General features: G+C 37.7%; 1 protein-coding gene across 3 annotated transcripts in view; it reads left to right on the top strand.

Moving 5' to 3' along the window:
* The window catches only part of AP2B1 (adaptor related protein complex 2 subunit beta 1), a 123003-nt gene that overhangs the window by 7665 nt on the left and 101671 nt on the right, over positions 1–13667 (top strand). For all 3 annotated transcript variants that reach the window (XM_081218433.1, XM_081218432.1, XM_081218434.1), the window contains 4 exons: positions 3463–3522; positions 7878–7983; positions 11134–11269; positions 12965–13210. In XM_081218433.1, the coding sequence (XP_081074559.1) occupies positions 3486–3522; positions 7878–7983; positions 11134–11269; positions 12965–13210 (525 nt within the window). In that variant the 5' untranslated portion in view covers positions 3463–3485. The remainder of the gene's footprint in view (positions 1–3462; positions 3523–7877; positions 7984–11133; positions 11270–12964; positions 13211–13667) is intronic.

Raw genomic sequence — 13667 nt, 5'->3', positions numbered from 1 at the left:
TATCTTGGCTGCTTTTTCTTTGGCTTCTCAAGCAGACAACAGTTTTCACCATCCTATGTTTTAGAGAATCTGACCATATTCATCTCTGGTGTGTGATTAAGAGTGTCTCATTAAAAAAAAACAAAACAGTGTCTCATTTAAAAATATATACAGGGACTTCCCTGGTGGTGCAGTGGTTAAGAATCTGCCTGCCAATGCAGGGGACATGGGGTTTGATCCCTGGTCTGGGAAGATTCCACATGCCATGGAGCAACTAAGCCCGTGCGCCACAACTACTGACCCCACGCGTTGCAGCTGCTGAAGCCCACGCGCTCTGGGGCCCATGTGCTGCAACTGCTGAGCCTGCGTCCTGCAACTAATAAAGCCCACGCACAGCAATGAAGAGTAACCCCCGCTCGCCACAACTGGAGAAAGCCCACATGCAGCAACGAAGACTCAACGCAGCCAAAAAATACATACATATGCAATTTTTTGAGGTGAAATTCACATAACATAAAATTAACCATCCTAGAGTGAGCAGTTTGGTGGCATTTGGTACATGCACAGTGTTGTGGAACCCCGCCTCTTCTCATTTGTTTTTGTTTAGGCTAGTTTATTTTTATTTTGGGGGAGTTTCTTTTGGCTTAAGTCAGGAACTGACCTGATAAAATGTTGCTCTGCCAATATGTGTAAGGGATATTTCATTACTGTTGTGTAGGACAGTGCGAGATAAGAGAGTGGTGTGTTTCTCCTTTCTCTTTAAAAGCAGGGGTTCTTAATTTAGGGCCTGAGATCATGTACTTGATTCTGTCCTCTTCCCTGAAATTTTGTGGGCTGGTACATTATTCTCTAGTTAAGAACTCAGTGCTCACAATGTAAAAGGACAGAAATCTATTCCTCGATGATGAAATTTGTTAGGGGAAGTAATGAAATGTGTGGGTCACTAATAAAGGTACGATTTAAGACTAGGTTAATTTAATGTTTAACAGATTGTGCTGAAATTTTCTGTTAAAAATTTAATATATGTGAATGTGTATGAGAACTTTAGAAAACAGAATGATTTGGGGGCCCTTTTTCAAAGAAACAGTGAGAAATTCCAAGCAGCTTTTGTCTTTAAATGTTAAGCAAGTTTTAACTTTTGATGATCCCAAAGCATTAGAGTGGCATAACAACATCCTGGATAGACCATAATGACCTTGAGCTATGGCCCTCCTGTCAGGCTCTAGTACTGTAATCATATCTGTATACTGGTTTTCCTCTTTGTATATATAAGTTCTTAGATGATAACTTCAGACTTATTCCAGGTCTCTTTTTAAAATTAATTAATTAATTTATGGCTGTCTTGGGTCTTCGTTGTTGTGTGTGGGCTTTCTCTAGTTGCAGTGTGTGTGGGCTTCTCATTGTGGTGGCCTCTCTTGTTGCGGAGCATGGGCTCTAGGCTTGTGGGCTTCAGTAGTTGTGGCATGTGGGCTCAGTTGTGGCATGTGGGCTCAGTAGTTGTGGCATGTGGGCTCAGTAGTTGTGGCATACGGGCTTAATTGCTCCGTGGCATGTGGAATCTTCCTGGACCAGGACTCAAACCCACATCCCCTGCATTGGCAGGCGGATTCTTAACCACTGCACCACCAGGGAAGTCCCTATTTCAGGTCTTTTATGTGAAGGACTCCTTTCTTCAGTTTGCCTACTTCACATTTAGTTTACATTGTGAATGGATTAAATGATTAAATGGATTAAAAGATTATTCTTTGAATTTTAGCTAGAAAAGACATTATGAAAATACTACATAAGACAAGCCTCTGTTACAGGCTCACTTTAAGTTATAACAAATAGTGTCAAATCAGAAATTTCTGTATTCTATAATGATTTGTGTGAGTTCTAGCTCACTTCTTTTAACAAGGTAAATTCAGTGAAATTCTTGTACAACCTAAAAGCACTATTATAGTATAAGGATCAGTACTATAAACATTAAGTAGCTCCTTGGAAAGATAACAAATGGGTCTAATTTCCCTTAAATAGTCCAAGTAGTACATTTTAGAAACAAATTTGAGCCAACCTTTTTTCATTATTTTATGATTTTCTGGCTTTTTTCCTTAATTGCATTGATTGGTTGAGTGCTTAGGTCTTTTTTCTCAGATCCATAATTACCATTGTGGAGGTATTATCACTCAAGTTTGCCAAACATATTATCACTCACGTTGTTTTGACCAGAAAATAATGAGTAGGTGCCAGGGCATCTGTCCAGAATTTGGTGATAAGTATTATTAATGATGGTGGTCAGTAAGAAGATAATCATTTTTTTAAAAATTTATTTATTTGGTTGTGTCGGGTCTTAGTTGTGTCATGCGAACTCTTAGTTGCGGCACGCATATGGGATCTAGTTCCCGGGCCAGGGATCGAACCTGGGCCACCTGCTTTGAGAGCGCAGAGTCTTAACCACTGTTTCACCAGGGAAATCCCAGAAGATACTCATTTTTGAGTGCAGCAGGAATATTATTAAAAGAAAATTTTAATGTATTTAAAGAAGTCAAGTAGATTGGACAAAATCTTAGGGTTTCTCAAATCAGAAAACATTGTCTCATTATTTGGGGAGAAATGTGATCAGTCCATGCTGTTTTTGTTTTACCTGTGGAGCCTTATGTCAACTGGATTAATTCTGGAAATTGGAACAGAAAAGTTAAAGTTGAAGCTGGGATCCGTGTTCTTTTAAGTTTTAACACCAGTTCTGATTCTCTTTAGTGCTCAGTGTGACTGAACAAATATCTCAGTTTTTTGCATTGTTTTTAACTGTAAACTGACATTTTGGGGAATACTCGGGGGAATTGTAGGTTGTTGGAAATATGAAAACCATAATTAAAAAAAAATCCATGCGTAACACCTCTCTAGATGTTTGCCTCTCTAGGTGTTTGTCATGAAAGAGTATTGTCCTACTAATCTAGGCTTTTCTTTTTTTTCTGAAAGAAATTCCTTTTATTGATAGTTGCATGTAATGGTGAATAGGTTGATAAAATTTTTTTCTCTTTCAGATTTACTCTGCTTCAGAATATATGTCTTAGAGTGACTCCATCTTGAGGCAGGGAAGTAAATCAGATTTGCTTTAATGGGAAGTAATGGGGAGATCTTTTGAAACAAACTTTTCCTTATTTTAAATATTGGAGTGACTAACTGAAGATGTATTTGTAAAAAGATGTAGCTTTAGGTCTTGGAGGCTCTGAGGAGATAATTGTGGATAAAATCATAAAACTATGATAGGTTCAGATTATCACTCTATTCCATTAGGCCTTTGGATTTTGTTCCAATTAGCTTTTGAGGCAAGGATTACATTCTTAATTATCCTTGCATCCCTTTGGATCACCAGTGATGGTGGTAAGGATGAAGATACTTTCTGAATGCAGAAATTCTTGTATATAAATGATCTTAAAATTAGTTGAATGCTTTGCTGGACATAAATAACTTGGTTAAAGGAATTCTTTTCTCTTGCTGTAGGTGCACATTAAAGATCCACAACCATGACTGACTCCAAGTACTTCACAACCAATAAAAAAGGTAAGTATGAGAACCTGATCACAGCCTTTTTTGAAGATTCTTCAAAAGTCATGGTGTAAGATTGTTCCAGGTAGAATGCTTCTGACCTCTTCAGACATGTATGTCTTTGACCATCTCATTGGGGATATTCTACAGAAAAGTGTATTGAGTAGATTATTAAAGTATGGGTTTTTAAAGATATGGCTGTGGTGCACATCATTTTGACTTGAAGGTTTTAGTGAAAGGAAGAGATCCAAGATTGATCCGTTGAAGATTGATAGATCTGAGGAGGGTTAAAGGAAGAAGCACATTTATTTTCTCTTTTTTAAAAAAATTGAGTGTAATTGGTTTACAATGTTGTGTTCGTTTCTGGTGCACAGCAAAGTGATTCAGTTGTGTGTGTGTGTGTGTGTGTGTGTGTGTGTGTGTGTATATGTATACATATATATATATTCTTTTTCAGATTCTTTCCCATTATAGGTTATTACAAGATATTGAATATAGTTCCCTGTGCTATACAGTAGGACCTTATCATTTATTTAATATATACTAGTTTGTATCTGCTAATCCCAAGGTCCTGATTTATCCCTTCCTTCCCTCCTGTTTGGTAACCATAAGTTTATTTTCTGTGTCTGTGAGTGTTTGTTTTGTAAATAAGTCTATTTGTATCATTTTTTAGATTCCACGTATAAGTGATACCGTATATTTGTCTTTCTTTGTCTGACTTACTTCACTTAGTTTGGTAATCTCTGGGTCCATCCATGTTCCTGAAAATGGCAGTATTTCATTCTTTTTTATGGCTGAATAATACTCCATAGTATATATAAACCATATCTTCTTTATCCATTCATCTGTGGATGGACACTTAGGTTGCTTCCATGTCCTGACTATTGTAAATAGTGCTGCCATGAACATTGGGGTGCATGTATCTTTTCTTTTTTTTTTTTTTTTTTTTTTTTTTTCTTTTTGCGGTATGCGGGCCTCTCACTGTTGTGGCCTCTCCCGTTGCGGGGCACAGGCTCCGGATGCGCAGGCCCAGCGGCCATGGCTCACGGGCCCAGCCGCTCCGCGGCATATGGGATCCTCCCAGACCGGGGCACGAACCCGTATCCCCTGCATCGGCAGGCGGACTCTCAACCACTGCGCCACCAGGGAGGCCCGCATGTATCTTTTCGAATTAGAATTTTCTCTGGATATATACCCAGGAGTGGGTTTGTTGGATCATATGGTAACTCTAGTTTTCTAAGGAACCTCCATACTGTTTTCCATAGTAGTTGCACCAAATTCTTTTATTTTTTACTTGGAAATAAACATTTTATTACAAGGAGTACTACTAAAGCAATACAGCAATAAAAAGTAAAAATGAAAGTTCTCTCCCTCCGTATTCCTGTTCCTGATGGGAATTCGGTATGTATCCTCAGTCTTTTCTATGCATGTATTAATACATATGACTTTTAAAATTTTTAACAAAAAATGATTATGCAAAACAATGCATGGAAGTTTGATATTTTCTTATCCTTCCACACATGACGATTTCATACCATCATTTCTGAATTATGGCTGCCAAAAGGCATAATCTCAGTGTAATCATGAGGGAACACCCACGACAGCTGAGGGTGGTCTATAAAATGACCGGCCTGTACTTTTAAAAAATGTCGTTATCATGAAAGACATAGGCTGACCAGCTGTTTCAGATTAGAGGAGACTAAAGAGACATGACAGTAAATGTAATGCACGATCCTGCATTGGATCCTGAGGGTAAAATTACTATAAAAGACTTTATCAGGATCTTTGAATACGGTTTATAGATTAGATAATGACAGTATATCGGTGTTAAATTTCCCGATTTTCATCATTGTATTATAGTTATGTAACATAATTCCTTGTTCTTAGAAGTTATACACTGACATATTTAGAGCTAAAGAGACATGATGCCTACAGTTTACTTATTCAATGAATCAGAAAAAAATGTATAAATATATAAAAAGTATGATAAAGCAAATGTGGCATGATGTTAGCAGATGGGGAATTTTGCAACTTTTCTTTGAGATTAAAATGATTTCAAAAGAAAAAGAAAATGGGAGGGCACACATAGTGGCCTGGAGCACCAGAAAATTTTCTAGAAAGCACAAGCATATTTCTGTCATTTGGAGTTATTTAAGGGTAAACTTCTATTATAATACAGAAAATACCATAGAGAGTTGCTTAAATTACTAGTCCATGGCTTTCAGCCTTGCCTGCACATTGGAATTGCCCAGTGAAGTAAAAGACAATAGGTGATGTCCAGTCCTACCCCTGCAGATATCCTGATTTCTTTGGTCTGGGATATGGCCTAGACGTGGGGGTTTTTTAAAAGCTCCCCAGAATTTTCTGATGTGTAGCCGAGATTGAGAACTGTTGCTAGCTGCTAGCAATGCTTGATAGATTTGATTCAGGGGAAAAGGAGGGGGGAAAGATAAGAATTTAATAAAGCTGTAGTATGTATGAGATACCTTGCCTCCATGCTCCTCCTTGGCTCCACCCAACTTCTTGCTGTTTTTACTGCTTATAGCGTACAAAAGCATTTAGCCCCTTGTCATTCATTTTCAGCTTTTTTTCTTATTCTCTTATCATTCTGAAATGTATTTATTTCTTCTGTTAACATCTTGTGTGCTTTGATGACCAAGATGTTTCTATAATAACACAAAAAGATGTAATTTAAAAACTCACCTAATTTTTCAAACCTTCACTTATAATGGGTCCTGGTAACCTGTTTTTAATTCAGGGATTTTTATAAAGGTTTGAGACTTACAGATGAATCATGGCTGGGTAAATACCACATTTTTAAAAATGGATAGACTGTGTTCCTTTTACTTCCTGTAACACCCACCAGAACTGCCACTGGAGCATATTCTTTAAATTTATGCTGTTGGAGTTGGAATAATTTCAGTTATATCCTGTTTTGGTTCTTCAGCCCCTGCTGCTATTCACAATTCAGATTTTCTGAAACCGTGCTGCTTGTCCTTTACTGTTTTCAGAAGTAAATGATGGGAACCCTAAGAGCTGGATTTGGCAGCAGAGGACTTGGAGAGGAGGAGAGTGACTCTTTAAAGGGCCCAGCTTTTCTGTCTGTGCTGTTTTTGCAGCTGTCAAATAAAAGGGTGATTTTTGTAACAGTTTGTTTGCTTTGTTAGCGATGGATTTTGATGTAACAAGCTTTTTTAGTGCTCAACTTCTGTGCTTCTTGCCAGTTCATCCTTCCCATTTAGAGGCTTCAGCAGATCACCTAGTTTGCTGCCCCCACTCTTTCTATACTGGCGAACGAGGTTAAAATGAACATCAAGAACAGTCATAAAGGTGGAAGAAAATGAGGCAATACTGTAGATTGAAAGTTGAAGTGACAATAGTCAACTTCTTTTTCGTGGTCTTATAGTATATTTCCTTCTTTCTTTTAAAACCAGTTGAGGGTTGTTAACCTTTTTTCTTATTTCAGCTCCAGCTTTCTGAAGATAGGTGAGCCTGGGCCTTAAAATAGTGGTGACAGTCCTGGCATTTCACGGTGCAGGGCCTGAGCAGTCAGTCATTTAAGATTATACCTTTAGAAATGACTCTGGTTTGTACCATTCTTGAAGCTTCAGGATTATTATTTCGGTTCTTAGATTGATTGAACAGGATAGGGCCTTAAAGCCCATTATCATCTTAAAGTACTAATTAGAGCAGTGATTCTCAACCCTGATTATACATTAGAATCGCTTGAGGAAACTTTAAAAAATATGAACGTAGGAGTTCTCCTCCTTGACATTCTGATTTATTTGGTCCAGAGTGGAGCCTGAGCATTGGCATTTCTAGATACTTCCCGGGTAATAGTGTGTAGCCAACATTGAGAAACTCTGGATTAAAGGGTCGGGAGAAACAGTTCTAAGGCCAGCTCTGTCACTCGCTCACTTATTGACCTTTGAGCCTCAGTTGTTTGTGGAGTTGAGAGTAGGTGAATGAGGAGTCTCTTCTGGTTTGAAAACATCGATTTGTGAACCTGTTTCCTGCCTGCATTTATTTTTTTCCCAGGACTTTGAAATTCTGACGGGAGATCATCCCTCAGATGCCATTCTCTCCCCATTGTAGTAAGATATGAGATATCTTTCCTTTTTCCCACTTCTGTGCTTCCTGAGATCTGGCTTACACCTTCCTCTCTGGCGATAACCCTAAAATAGCATCCTTATCAATGGGTTGGTTAATATTCTAGGGATTTGAACTGTACCTATCCTATAATTTTTAAATAATCTTATTTCAGTTGCAGCCCTGCCACTGGTCAGCTGTTGTGGTGTTACTTGCTATATAGTACAGTGTTTTGCTCTAGTTCTCTGATCCTGGGACCTCACCCGTTTGTTGTCTTTTAGGAGAAATCTTTGAATTAAAGGCTGAACTCAACAATGAAAAGAAAGAAAAGAGGAAGGAGGCTGTGAAGAAAGTGATTGCTGCTATGACTGTGGGGAAAGATGTTAGGTAAGGGTAATCTCTTCTGCTTCGCTCATTTTAGACTCTTACTCTATGGCTTTTACTGCTTTTTTTTTTTTTTTTTTTTTTTTAAGCAGAGGTCTTCGTAGAAGCCCATATGATTTAAATTTATTTATTTATTTATTTATGGCTGTGTTGTGTCTTCGTTTCTGTGCAATGGCTTTCTCTGGTTGTGGCAAGCGGGGGCCACTCTTCATTGCGGTGCGCGGGCCTCTCACTATCGCGGCCTCTCTTGTTGCGGAGCACAGGCTCCAGACGCGCAGGCTCAGTAGTTGTGACGCATGGGCCCAGTTGCTCCGTGACATGTGGGATCTTCCCAGACCAGGGCTCGAACTCGTGTCCCCTGCCTAGGCAGGCAGATTCTCAACCACTGCGCCACCAGGGAAGCTCTACTGCTTTTTATTTAAAGCTATTACAGTCAGAACGTATAAGAATGAGTTTGTCCCACTGGAAACATCAGGAAGTGTAGTTGCTTTTATATTAACTCTGTGACTAAGTTTTTTTTGTTTTTTTTAAGGGTGAAACGAGTTTGATTTCTCTTGCGTACAGATCTAGCATAAAACCTCCTGAGAGCTGACACAGTTACGAATCTGTTGCTGAGGTAGTTTTAGAAGATGATAAAAATATACTGAGAAGCAGAAGCCCATGTGTACTTTAATTGGCTCAAGCCAGTGCCCTCAACTTTACAACTCTTCCTTTAATTGCCAAATTCAAGATGAAAATCAATGGTAACAAAATCCAAAGGGTCTTTTTTTTTTCCTCCCTTTTTCCCTGTAATTTAGGAAGACCATTTGGAAATAAATAAGGATTGTCTGCAGGCCGCTGAGGATTCCCGAGATCCTTTCCATGAAATCCATGAAGTCACAGCTATTCTTGTAATAATACTTAGGTGTTATTTACCCTTTTCACTGTGTTGACATTTGCATGGCTGGTGCCTTAGTGTGAATTAAGGCAGTGGTGCCAAACTGTAAAAGTAGTCATTGTATTCTTCACCATCATGTGCCTGCAGGCAAAAAGGGCAGTTTCACTTAGGACTGTCCTGCATGAAGCACTAAAAATTTATTTCAGTAAACCGTGAACCTTGAGTTCAGGTCTTTTTAATATTCTGTGTGATGAAATAGGAATTAGGCATAAAGTACTTCTACTGCATAGCAAAGTGTGACAGTTGACTTGAAAAAAGCCCTTGCACAATTGCTTGACTTGAGAACACCATTTCTTTGTGAAAGAAAGATGGACAGACAGAACTATAGTTAATCAGACTTCAATATTTGGGAGACATTTTATAAAAAATGAAGAAAGTGAACCTGTCACTTGAAGGGAAAAAATTTGACAGTAGATAAATTTCGACTTTAAAGTAAAAATTAGAGTGTTGGAAAACTTGTATCTCCCATCGTGAGCTTGATAGCTTCCCAGTACTTAGAGATTTTTCTGATGAGATTGGTGGTGAAATTAATGACTGTGATTATTTGCTGCTGTATAATGAAATATGCCACCATAGAGAAGATCTGCATAACTCATTGAACCAATATTTTCCAAATGACCAGTGCATACATCACGAAATTATGCATGGGTAAAATATCCATTCAAAATAAGTGATAAATGAATGGATTTTAATGCAACCAAGTACAGAAAGTTTATCGATATGGTTTCAGATTCCATATTGTACCTAACTTTTAAGAAACTACCATTTGTGGACTAAAAACAAAAGAAAAAGAAAAACAACCATTTGTCTAGCTTTAATGTATCAAAGAAGAACATCCAGTTATATGAAAAGGCTATTAAAATACTCCTCCATTTTCCAATTTATATACGTGTATGAAAATGGATTTCCTTCTTACACTTCAGCTAAACAACATTCTACAACAGGTTGAATGCAGGAGCATGTGTGAGAATCCAGCTGTTTTTGTTTAAAGTAGACATTAAAGAGATTGGCAAAAATTAAAACAATGTCATCTTAATTTAAAAAAAAAGTAAAATGGGTAGATTTTTACTTTAAGATATTTATGTTAATATGAAATGCATTGATTTTCCTTTTATTAGTTGGGTCAAATGCTGCTGATAAGAAATGGATGAGTGCAAGAATGCCAAGTAAATTCCAGCGTCTAGTGGTGGATGTAAGGTGTAGTAACTCAAACATCTGAGAAGGTCCTAAGGCTAATGATGACCTTCCTAATGTCATTAAGAAAACGGAAGTTTAAATTTAAATGCATTCTATGTCAGGCACAGTGACAGATGCTTTTACTTACAGTGTTTTTTATAGTCCTCATATCTTCTGAACTAGAGGTTATTCTGAATTAGAAGTTATTCCATGTTAGAGATCAAGCAGTGTATACTTGGAGAGGCTAAAGAATAATCCCAAAGTCATAGAGCTAGTGGTAATGTAGCCAGGATTCTAACCTAGGGTCTGAGTCCCAATACCTGTTACTGGTCACTTTCTTCATGGGTGTATATGTACAATAGAATTTAAATGTGTACATGGCACACACGTTTAGAACTGTTTCATTTTCTGAAAATGGTTAAAATTTTGAACAAAGGCCCTAATTATCTGAGAACTGTTTTAATAAGGAAACTAATCAAATAAGTTCCCACTGGTCAGGGATGGAAGAATATGTGCCTTAAAAAGCATAACAACTGTAGTGCTTTGAACTACAAAGAATTGATATGAAAAATTATGGTTAATTTTTTTGTGTGACATAGTGATTTTTTTTAGAAGTTTGTAAAGATATACACTAAAATATTATATATGAAATGTATGTCCAGGATTTGTTTAGAAATTGTTTAGAGCAACTAGATGGGGTAGGGACTGGGGGACGGCGAGTGGGTTGAGGTTGTGTATGAAACAAGATCGGGTATGTATCAATATTTGTTTGCAGCTGGGTGATGGATACGTGGGTTCATTAAACTGATGTCTCTACTCTGAAAATTTTCATAGTAAAAAGTTCTTTAAAAATCTATTTTTAGACATCTTCTTGGGACCATTACTATAAATTCTTTAGTAATTCATTTCTGTGGTAAGTATTATCACTAGTGGACATTTGTCCTCACATCAGTTCACTTTTTAAATTAAGGCTGTTTCTTTGTGTTCTGTCCAACAGCCTGGCACCAACATCTGTTCACTTTCCCTTCCTCTTTCCTCAGCTCTCTCTTTCCAGATGTAGTAAATTGTATGCAGACTGACAACCTGGAACTAAAGAAGCTCGTGTATCTCTACTTGATGAACTATGCCAAGAGTCAGCCAGACATGGCCATCATGGCTGTCAACAGCTTTGTGAAGGTAACTTTTTCCCAGGGACTCAAGAACAGTCTCTTCTACCTCAGAAAATCTTTTCAGAAGTGTCTCTTGATATGGTTAGTGTCTGCATTGCAAATAAGCAACCTCTGTTCCAAAAGAGGGCCTCTAGAGAAGTATTGGCCATTGAGTAGGAATATTCATGATTTAAGCATTCTGTATGCCAGAGTTTGTCATCCAGTTCAGACCATATGGTGAGCCTTCTGTCAGCTGGGCTTGGTGCATCCTTGCCAGGTGGGAGAAGAAAGCCAAGTGAAACCTCACCGTTTTATCTTCCAAGGCTGACAAATGTTGGGCATATCATTGTAGTGTCAGTAACCTGGGGCTTTACCTATTTTATCTTTGTAGAAATTATGCTTATGGTTCAGAAGTAGTGGAAACTACAGAAGCTACCTTTTAATTTTGTTTTATTGAATAGGTCTTAGAATAGTTGATTAACTTTTTTGTTATTGTGGAAATTTTCAAACATTCAGGTTGAGGGAATAATATAATAAATTCCTAAATGTCTACCTTGTAGTTTCAGAAGTTACCAACCTATGGCCAGTTTTGTTTAACTTAAACTCTCCATACTTGCTTTCCTGACCCACCTCCTCTCCTACTGGATGATTTTAAAGCAAATCCCAAACATCTTAAGAATGAAAAAATCATTTAGTCAGCTGATCATTAAGGAAAGTCCTTAATATTATTGAATATCCAGTCAGAATTCTCCTATCATTAGATTTGATGAACACAGTAATAAGGTGGTTCTTATTAGGGTTTTTGTTTTGTTTTATGTTGTTTACTTCTTTTTCCTCTGCCTGGAATTTAGTCTACATTAAAAGCAAAAATCAGACAGCATTTCTAAAATTAGTTTCTATTAAATTGTTTTGGAAAATAAACATGCTTTCTTCCTTCTCATGGAATTTTTGTTCCTTTTCTGTGTTTAGCTACAATGTACAGAATCATTATAACATTTCATTCTTTCTGGTGATTCATAGATGGATGATATCATTGGAAAGAATTTAGTTTACATTTTTTGGAAGTTAGCATGTGCATAGGTTTATAATGTTTAAAGAAATTTTTTAATACAGGGCAATTTAAGGGGTGTTCCTTCTCGGTAAGTGTTCTATTTGTACTGTATTTGGAGGCACTTGCTAGGAAAGGAGAATGTATGTTAATCAGGATTTCAGAGGGCCCTCTCTGCTGCTTCGTGCAAGGAACTTATGTTGGGCCCAAACCAGCTTCTAGATTCTCCTTTGCTTTCTTGGCTGTAGGCCCCAGATATCCAGCCCTCTTTTCTCCCTGCTTAGTATTTGTGGAGTGAGACATATCTTTGCAATTTCTGATTTTATCCTGTACCAGAATACAAGCCCAAATCCCTTTTCTGCTTTTAGTGCAGGTCCAACAGTGGCCATGGGGATGGTAACACCAGCTATCTAAGCTTCTGCCCAGCTCTGGAATGAATCCTATAGGGCATTTCTTCATTGTGTATGTAAAGCAGTTAAATGAATTCCTAGCCTAAACTCTTAAATAGGCAACTGTTGTACTTAGGAAAGGAATCGTATGGGAGATGTGGGTTCTGATGTAGAATGAAACTGGAAGCCTACATTAATTAAATATTCTTTTGTTGCTTATATAAACCAGACTGTTTAGTTTTCTGGTTTATGTACACCTGTAGTTGTCAATGATTGTTATTTATAGGACTGTGAAGATCCCAATCCTCTGATTCGGGCCTTGGCAGTCAGAACCATGGGGTGCATCCGGGTGGACAAGATTACAGAATATCTCTGTGAGCCCCTCCGCAAGTGCTTAAAGGATGAAGATCCCTATGTTCGGAAGACAGCAGCAGTCTGTGTGGCAAAACTCCATGACATCAATGCCCAGATGGTGGAAGATCAGGGATTTCTGGACTCTCTGCGGGATCTCATAGCAGATTCAAATCCAATGGTAATATGTTTCTGCGTTTATAAGAGAGCAGTATTAAAAATGCGTCCCTTTAAAAAGCATGTTTAAAATAAATTTTATCTTTGGGACATTGAGCCATAGGTTAGCTATGTGAAGCATGACTTCTGTGTTTCCCACAGATTGTCTGTCTCACACCCTACATGTTTCTGAGCTGAAAACCAAGTACTAAAATACAAGGGTGGTTTTTTTTTTAATTGAAGTTTAGTTGATTTACAATATTGTGTTAGTTTCACACGTACAGCAAAGTGATTCTGTTTTTTATATGTATGTATTTTCAGACTGTTTGCCATTATAGATTATTACAAGATACTGAATATTGTTCCCGTGTTATACAGTAAATCCTGTTGCTTTTCTGTTTTATTTTTTAATTTTTCTAGGTTAATTTTTTTTTTTTTTTTTTGCGGTACGTGGGCCTCTCACTGTTGTGGCCTCTCCCGTT

Source organism: Mesoplodon bidens, assembly GCF_964165515.1.
Source record: "Mesoplodon bidens genome assembly, chromosome: 19".
In the NCBI taxonomy this organism is placed as follows: domain Eukaryota; kingdom Metazoa; phylum Chordata; class Mammalia; order Artiodactyla; family Ziphiidae; genus Mesoplodon; species Mesoplodon bidens.
This window is presented reverse-complemented; position numbering and strand designations above follow the sequence as displayed.